This window comes from Lactuca virosa, chromosome 8 (assembly GCF_052849685.1).
Source record: "Lactuca virosa cultivar CGN04683 chromosome 8, Lactuca_virosa_CGN04683_v6, whole genome shotgun sequence".
Lineage (NCBI taxonomy): Eukaryota > Viridiplantae > Streptophyta > Magnoliopsida > Asterales > Asteraceae > Lactuca > Lactuca virosa.
Window position 1 is genome coordinate 149,823,014 of NC_136433.1, and position 9,370 is coordinate 149,832,383.

The 9,370-nt window shown below is 35.5% G+C and overlaps 1 protein-coding gene across 1 annotated transcript; it reads right to left on the reverse strand.

The window, feature by feature from the left end:
* Nucleotides 1-2,985: 2,985 nt before the first annotated feature.
* On the reverse strand, nt 2,986-7,440 carry LOC145130950 (zinc finger BED domain-containing protein RICESLEEPER 1-like). The gene is made up of 6 exons (XM_079065696.1): nt 6,888-7,440; nt 6,772-6,835; nt 6,545-6,689; nt 4,829-5,393; nt 4,608-4,663; nt 2,986-3,009 (listed from the first exon to the last, which is right to left on the reverse strand). Exons 1-6 carry the CDS (start codon nt 7,438-7,440, stop codon nt 2,986-2,988), a joined length of 1,407 nt encoding a protein of 468 aa, XP_078921822.1.
* Between the last annotated feature and the right edge of the window lie 1,930 nt (nt 7,441-9,370).

Genomic DNA, 9,370 nt, shown 5'->3' on the forward strand with positions numbered 1-9,370 from the left:
CATAAGGCTTCCAAATCCGGTTGGCAACAAACCATAGATTCAAACAAATAATAGCACATAAGGAAAGCATAAAGCATTTAGCACATAAAAACATTTTAGGCATCTTTCCTAAAATAAACTAGTGCTCGTGTCTAAAATATGGAAGACACTAATATCACGATCATCGCTTAGCATTCTAAATTTAAGTCTAGAAATCCTAAAAATTCCTAGTTCGCTTAAACTAATGCTCTGATACCAACTGTGACATCCCCATTTTTACGGCCAGAAAAGACCGATTTCGTTTTTGCTTTTTAATAAAAATCAGAGTAACTTCTTAAGAAAAGTGTTGCGGAATTTGTTCCCAAAATCAAATATGATAAAAACCTATCGAAGCATTTCTTAAAGAAATGTATTTTCAATACATTACAAAAACTCGGGATGTCAATTATCGATACAGATCATAAGCATAAACCAAAGACATCATAGGCCACAAAACACAATCTGGCCTCAAAACAACATAGGCCTTACAATATTCAATTTATTTTCTACTGGCCTAAAATCCATAATCTCTCGTCAAGTCATCCAACTATGTTTTTGCCACTACCTGTAATACAAGAAACTGAGTGGGTCGGGCTGGGGAGCCTGGTGAGCATATAAGGTTTTCAACCCACAATAAATAAGTTTATCATTTTCAACAATCATTAAACCCGATTACTCGTTCCCGTTATCCTCACCTTACGTCCCTAAAACATCTATCATAAGGGACCTATCCTAAGGAATTTTATCGGGATGCACACTACTGCTAAGGGGATTCCTCAACCATAAGTGTATGTAAGGCAACCATGGGGGGGGGAGGGGGGATGGAGTACATCTTCAAAAACACCTCCAGGTTGCGAGCCTGCTAGCGTTCCACTGGACTGCCTAGAAAAGTCTGTGGTCGTCGTCTATACTCCGCTAGACGACTGGATCATCTTAAACATCGTAAACATCGAGGCCTCACATCATTTTAACACACATCATCTATTTCATCTACCCATTGTTCTATCCAACATATTTATAGATATACATACACAGTCCAGATCTGAAAAAACAATGTTTACATCTTTCATCCAGCATAACTTTCAAATCATAAAATATTTATACAGTCTAGATCTGAAAAATAATGTTTACATCTTTCATCCAGCATAAATTTCAAAGCATAAAATACATATACGGTCTAGATCTGAAGAAAAAGTTCAGATCTGGAGGAAAGAAGTTCAGATGTTTCAGCCAACATAGATCTCAAAGTATACAGTTTAGATCTGAGATGAGAAAGTGTAGATCTGAAGGAAAAAGTTTCAGATCTGAAAGAAAGAAGTATAGATCTTTCATCCAGCAAACATCTCAGGTAAACAGATAACATATATATACACATAGCACATAATTTATATAAAATACTTCATATCTATGTGTAAGATGAAAGTGACTATACACTCACCTGATACAGAGTGATTCGGACAGCACTTCGCTTCTTAAAATAATCTTCTTTGACGAAACCGGGAAGTTCGCTTGAAAACCAGGCTCCGCGCGGGCAGAGTTTCAAACGAAAAAACTCTTTTTCTTGGAGCCTTCGGGCTCTCCGGGGCTTCCTTCGGGGGCTAGGGGGTTTTCCTAGGCTTTAGGGGGGGTTTAGGGAGGCTATAGAGAGAAATTAGTGAGAGAGAGAGAGAGAGAGAAGATTTTGGAGTGAAGAAAGTGGCTGCCCTCGGCCTCCTTTTATAGGCGAGGCCTCGGACGAATGCGGGGCGTAGCCCTCGCTGTACGCGGGGCGTACAGGTCGGCCGTACACACATGACGAGGTTTTGGTGGTGGTGCGTGGCTCATCTCGGACCGCAGAAGACAGAAGTATGTTGGGCGTTCCGAGCTTCGTACGTGGGGCATAGTGTGAACGCTGGGTGTCCGAAGGTACGCTGGGCGTACCCCCTCGCACAGCCTTCGTGATTTCCCACTCCAACTTCAAAAATTCATATATTTCGTGTACGAGCTCCGTTTCTGACGTTCTTTATATCCACGCGTAGGCGGGACCGTACTCTACAACTTTCGTTTAGACTTTGTTGGCTAGTTCTCGACTGATTTTAAATTTATATTCTTTAACCAACCAAAACAAGATTAGTCCGTCAAAACTCATAACTTCTTCACCCGACGTCCGTTTTTGTCTGTCTTTTTACCGTTGTGCTACTATTAACGAGATCTTCAACTTCCGTTTAGGTTGTTTCGGCTAAAAACCGCTCAATCTAATATTTGAACTTTGGGTTGTGCACTGCCGATCCGAAACTTTGAAAAATCATAACTTCCTTACACGAAGTCGGATTTGGGCGTTATTTTTATGCACGCTCTTGGTTTAAAAAAATCTAGGACTTTCGTTTAGATCACTAAGGCCAAAAATCATCCTATCGTAAATTCATTATTTACGTCCGTAGTGTCGTGCCGGTTCTGTCGCGAAACTTCGACAGGTCACAACTTCTTCGTTATAACTCGGATTTCGGCGTTCTTCATATGTCCGGAATCCTTGTCACGACCACTACAACTTTCTTCGTAGATATCGGGTTTATCTAACATTTTATTTTTGACGCTTATTTTTATCATTTATTTATTATATTATTATAAACAAGTAATAAGCACACACAAAAGCACATAATTCACATAATATTCAAGTAATTCATCTTTATTACTTAAAAAAGAGTTACAATAGTTGACCTAGACTATTACATCACCTACTAAAGCTTAGCCCCGAAACACGGGAGTTACAATTGCCCCGGTCCCGCCCCCGGTTCCCCCGGTTTGTAGGCTTAAAATTGGATTTTTTTGCTGAAAAACTGCTTTGTTTTAGGCAAAAAAATATTATTTTTAATAACTTTAAAAGCTTACAACTTAATCTTTTAGAAACAAAAAAATTAAAAATACAACATTACGAATCCAATATTACAAAATGACAATTCCAACAATCTTACAAATTCAAATCCAACATTACAAATGCAAAATACGACAAATCTAAAATTACAAATATAAAATAACATGTCCAAAAAGATATGACCAATTCACTACATCTTCAGTATCCATTAATTTCCTTCAACACTTCATTCATTGACATTTGAATATCCTCCCTAAATAAATCATGGTTTTGAAAACCAGACCGGACCGGCCGGTTCAACCGGGAACCGGTGTGGATACCGGTTTTTGAAAGCCCAAAAACCGCCCTGAAACCAAACCGGTAAAAACCTATGGTTTAAACAAAAACCGGACTAAACCGGTCTGGTCTAACCGGAAAAAAACCGGCCTTCTAAAAAAAGACTTAAATTTTAGAGAGAATTTCATATATGCCCCTCTTAAACTTTAAAATATCATATTTGCCCAGCTTAATTTTTCAATATCATATTTACCCTTCATAAACCTTCAAAATATCATATTTATCCAAATCTTTTTTTTATAATGTTTTTAATATTTTATAATCATTTTTTATACCTTAGAATTATTATAATAATTCAAAATTTTAACCATATTATCCTTACGTCTTTGATAATGAAATTTGAACTTCTAAATTGTTGGTATGTCGCCCTTTTGACAAACAAAAAGATTCATCTTCAACCCTCTCTATAAAATGTATATTTTGATTGTTTAGTTTTTGTTGTTGTTGATTATTATCATGTTGTCGATAGAAGATATTTTAAATATTACCATTGATATTTTGATGTTTAAAAATTACATATATGATATTTTGATATTTAAGAAGGGCATATATGATATTTTGATGTTTAAAAAGGACATATATGATATTTTAAAATTTTATGAATGGTAAATATGATATTTATAAATTTTATGATGGGTAAATATGATATTTATAAATTAAGTTGGGTATATATGAAATTCTCCCTATATTTTAAACTAAACTAAAGCGATGGGACCACGCTTTCATAAGCGAGATGCACACTTTGCTTTCACTAGCTCCTCAGATTCTTGTCCTTTTATACAGCTCTCAAAGGCCAAGCACTTTATTTTTGTGGCGATGTGGGATGAGGCTGATAGCCTAAACAATCTCTAAACTAATTCATCGTGCATACTGCATACTCATTTTCTTCCACATTCAATAATACCTTTTATTTTTTTTTATACTTTTTGTTTTCTTCTTATGGATTAATTTATTTAACCTACTAAGGGTTCCTTTTACTGTGATGATTTTGAAGATACTCATATAACCAATCTCCCCTAAAAGTGAAATATGCAAGAAAAATAAGCATACTTATGGTAGAAATGAAACCAAATCCATATTGAACTCAATTGATAGCATTGTCGGTATATACACACAAATACATATAACTTCTTGAATCTTACATGTAACTTCTTGACTCATTTTCAAATTTCATATATATATATATATATATATATATATATATATATATATATATATATATATATATATATATATATCCGGTTTTTAGGACCGATCGAACCAGTTGAACCATCGAACCGGTAACACGGCCGGTTCGATGTCCGGTCTGGTTTTCAAAACATTGAAATAAATAAGAAGAATAATAATAAAATAAATTATTATATCAGTTTTTTCAATACAAACACAAATTGAACAATCTTACCTCAATTCCCTCGTCGTCTTCATCGGAATGTACATCATCACCATCAATAACACAACCTAACAAAGAAAAAATAAATAAAGGTAATAAGAAAATATATTAAAATGAATAAAAAATAATGGTTCAAGCAAAGTCATACATACCTTTTTTACCCGCTCATAGCCAATTTTGAGTGAATATGATAGCTTCAATTGTTGACGGAAGAAGTCTACTATTATGTGGACCAACGATTCTACCACTTGTAGAAAAAGAAGACTCTGGAGCAACAATGAAGATAAGAATGACTAATATGTCTTTTGCAATCAAACATAATGTAGGATACTTAACCCCATTTAACTTCCACCAAACTAACACATCAAACTCATGAATCTGGAGTAAAGTGCCTTCCTCTAAGTACCTTTCTAATTCATTTTTCACAAAAACTTCACTAGTAGAAGAAGTCCATGAAAAGAAAGCATCTAATGAATCCATGTCACTTCCAGGAGCTGCATCTCGACTAGAAGTGGGCTTACTAGTAATATCATCATTACTTGCTTGACTCATAACACTTGACTCATATCGCAGATATATATCTTCACAAATTTGACGCACTTTCTGAATTTCATCTTTTGCATTATCTAATCCATAGATAATAGGAAAAAAATACTCTAGGAGCTTCATCTTAAACCTTGGATCCAATATCGTCGCCATAGCCAACACCCCGTGACTTTCTTTCCAATACTCATCAAACTTTGTAATCATATTTTCGGACATTTCGCTTATTTCAATGAAACTAGATGTATCCCATTTCTTTAGAGCAATATTTATTTCACATATTTTGGGGAAAAAATGTTGGTTGTTGGATATTGTGTTCCCGAAAATAATTATGTGACATTATAGAAGATTTTTAGTCTATCACAAAGCTCACTTGCCAAAGCCCACTCTTTCTCATCGGGCGCACTCTTATATTGGGGCTCACGTTGTTGTAACCGATAAAATACATTCTTGTATTTCAAAGCCGTGGAAAACATTAAATACGTAGAATTCCATCGTGTTTTACAGTCTATGTAGTCAATAGCGGCGCTATAGCGGTTAGCGTTTCGAAATAGCGGTTTAGAATAACGGCGACGCTATTAGTGCCGCAATTTACCGCTATTTACCGCGATTATGGTCACCGCTATAGCAGCGCTATAACCGCTATTTGAATAAATTCAATTTTTTGGCTATTTTACATATAAAAAACATTTTTTTGTGTCATTCCATTGAATAAAATTGTTTTTTCTTAGCCCCTAACTAAAACTTTTGTGTCATTCCATTGAATAAAATTGTAATTTTGTGACTGTCATGACTTCCATTGAAACCATGTATGTGTTGTGTTGCTAATTGTGTTGAAAACTTGAAGTACTACATTATGATTAACTATCAAATTGCTTAATCATTTATTTAATAGCTGTAATTGTGTTAAAGTATGATAAAATAGTAAGTATTTCATATGTTTTCTTGTTAATTGTGTTAAAGTATGATTAACTGGGGCATTGGTGGTTTACTGATTAACTAATCAACTGGATTGGGTTGAACTTTAAAGTATGATTTACTGATTAATAGTCTAATATATATAAATTCTAAATAATATAAAAAACGCTATATCGCCGCGAAAACCGTGATTTCAAATAGCGGCCGGTGACCGCTATTCTATTTTTGACTGCGATAACTGCTTAGTTTACAGTCAACAACTAGGTTTTTTTTCACAATAAACATTCTCAAACTTTGCATTTTTTTGAAATGTATCAAGTCTTTTTGGTGTAGCTGTCCAAAAACTACAACTGCTACGCACTTTCTCAATCCCATGTCCAAAAACATCCCAACCCACTCCTCACAATTAAATTCAAAATATGCGCAGCACGTCGCATATGAAACAAGCTTCTACCCAAAATCAAGCGATCAAAAGGAAGTTTGTCTACCATCAAATCTATCATGCAATTATTTGTTGAACAATTATCAACAGTTAAAGTTGATAATTTTCTATCTATGTTCCAGTCCAACAAACTATCCGTCAACACATTAGTTAGTTTCTCAGCAGTATGGGGACATGGCACATATATAAACCTACCAGTTAACAAAATAAATTCAATTTAATTAAAGAATGCATACTGATAGATTACAAAAATTAATATAAATTAAGTATTACCTCAAAAGACGACTTTGTAATTGCCAAGAATCATCAATGAAATGGGTTGTCACTGTCATGTATCCTTTTTTTTTGGTAGTTGGCAGTCCACATGTCAGTAGTTATTGCAATCCTACCTTGAATACTCTCCAAAATATGCATCATCCTTGCTTTTTCCTCTCCGTACAACTTCATGACATCAGATCTAGCTGTGTTTCTACAAATAGGCCTAAAAAGTGGTTGGAGCCCCTGACAAAAATCTCTAAAGCCTTCATGTTCAATAATTCTAAGTGGGTAATCATGTTTTGTGATCATTTTAGCAAGATCGGTTCGCGAACCGTCATAATTAAACCAATGTGTTGCTAAAATTGATCCCCCACTTTCATCTGTCTTAGATCTTTTTCCGGTTAACTGACTCTTAAAATCATCAATTTTCTTTTGCCCAATTCGTATTTTGCATGACTTATGGTGAGAATGCATCCCTTTGGTTCCATTTTTGGTTGTATAAGTAATTTCTTTTCTACAATACTTACAAACAGCCATTTTGGTTCCATTAACTTCTTCATAGGTGAAATGACGCCACATTGGAGATATAAATTTCATTTGTTTCTCATTACAGTTAACTGCAGAATTGGCGGTATCATTAACCGTGGTTGAATCATTGGGTTGATTCGGCTCTGCTGAAGACATGATTACAAAAATTTGAAAATGGTTCACACAAACAATCGGTGAGAAATCATGTATATAACTTATCAAACAATGTATATGACTTATCTAGCTAAAAATACATGTATATGACTTATCTAGCTAAAAAATACAAGTCCAACATATGTATATACACAAACATGTAAGCCCTTGATAAATCAAGAATTGACCAAACATAAAACATCACTAAAATTATATCCGATTTTGTAGTTTTTTTATGGCGATTGATGCATGAACATTGTGATAGCAAGTTAGGGATTTTACTTCTGTTATTCAATAAGCAATACATCCTCAATCAAACAGGGGTTTGTTTCAAAGTTCAATAAGCAAAAAGAAATCAAGTTTGATGGACATCACTAAAGTTCTATAATTTTCTGTATGTAACAGGAGAAAGCATCTGTGAAGGAAATCTCTATACCAAATGAAGTAACAGACCCTTCATTGGGGTTCCCAAATCTCGCATCACAATGTCATACATGTAGAGCCAAAGATTATAGAACACATAAAGGTATGAAAAGAGTTATGGTCTCTGTACCAAATGAAGTAACAGACCCTTCAGTAGTTGATTATTTTACTGGTCACATAGGATTAATAAAATTTTCGTTCACAATACTTCATCAATCATCAATGCTTTTCACTGAATACACCTTAATTGCAATTAAATTGCCTAATATAAATTGAGTTCTGATAATGATTCACACTTATGTTTGAGAAATCAGTGAGAAACATAAATCGTGAGCTAAGTGGTATATTACCGTCAAATGCAGAAAGGCGTCGGCGGCGGTGACGGGAAACGTCAAATGCGGGTCGCCGGTCGCCGGTCGGAGTAGGAGAATTGGAGAAGTCGCAGTCGGAGTACAGGAACGGGAAGGAAGCCGAAGTCCTCGAAGCTAGAAAGTTCAAAGTCGTCGTTCGTATTGTGATTTGCGAACCGAAGAGTGAAGACGGAAAGAGTATTGACAGAAGAAAGTTGAAGCGGAGAAGCCCTAATTTCCCATTTGTATTTTCCATTATATATATATATATATATATATATATATATATATATATATATATATATATATATATATATATATATTATAAATATAAACGGGGCCCCCGCGGGAGTACGGGACGGAAACACTCACTCCTGACCCCGGTCCCGAAAATAAACGGGAGTTAATCTCGCCCCCGCTCCTAAATTTTTTTAAAAATTAGTTTCGTACGGTATCAGGGTCCCGCGGGTGTTTTTGACATCCCTAGGCGAGTCGACTGTTCAGAGCTCCTGATTATTTCTTCGTATTCAGATTCTTCAAGCATTCTCTCTATCTTTTATAGGTCCCTTTCAGCATCAAAGTCATCTTCAAGGGCGTATATGGATTCGCTTGGCTTGTCTTCCTTTAATTCCTCCATTAGCTCATAGAAAACGTCCACCGAGAAGGCCGTGTCATCACTATGCTTGGAATGTTTCATTGCTCGATCAACGCCAAATGTGATTGACTCTTCTCCCACCCGGAGGCTAAGCTTGGATTCTCTCATGTCTACTATAGCACTTACGGTATTTAGGAAAGGTCTTCCAAGAATAATCGGGACTTGGTGATCTTCTTCCATATCTAGGACTATGAAATTCGCGAGGAATACAAATTTATCAACTTTTACCAATAAGTCCTCACATATTCCCCTTGGAAAAGTCACCATCTTGTTTGCCAAATGTATTGCCATACAGATTGGTTTCGGCTCCGGAAGGTTCAACTTTTTAAAGAAAGAATATGGCATAAGATTGACACTTTCCCCCGAATCCGCCAATGCATAACTTGTAGCTAAGTTTCCAAATTGGCATGGCAAAGTTAATCTACTCGGGCCCCCCATATTCTTTGGTAATTTGTTCAACATTGCAGCTGAACAATTCTCATTAAGCACCACCTTGGACACCTCT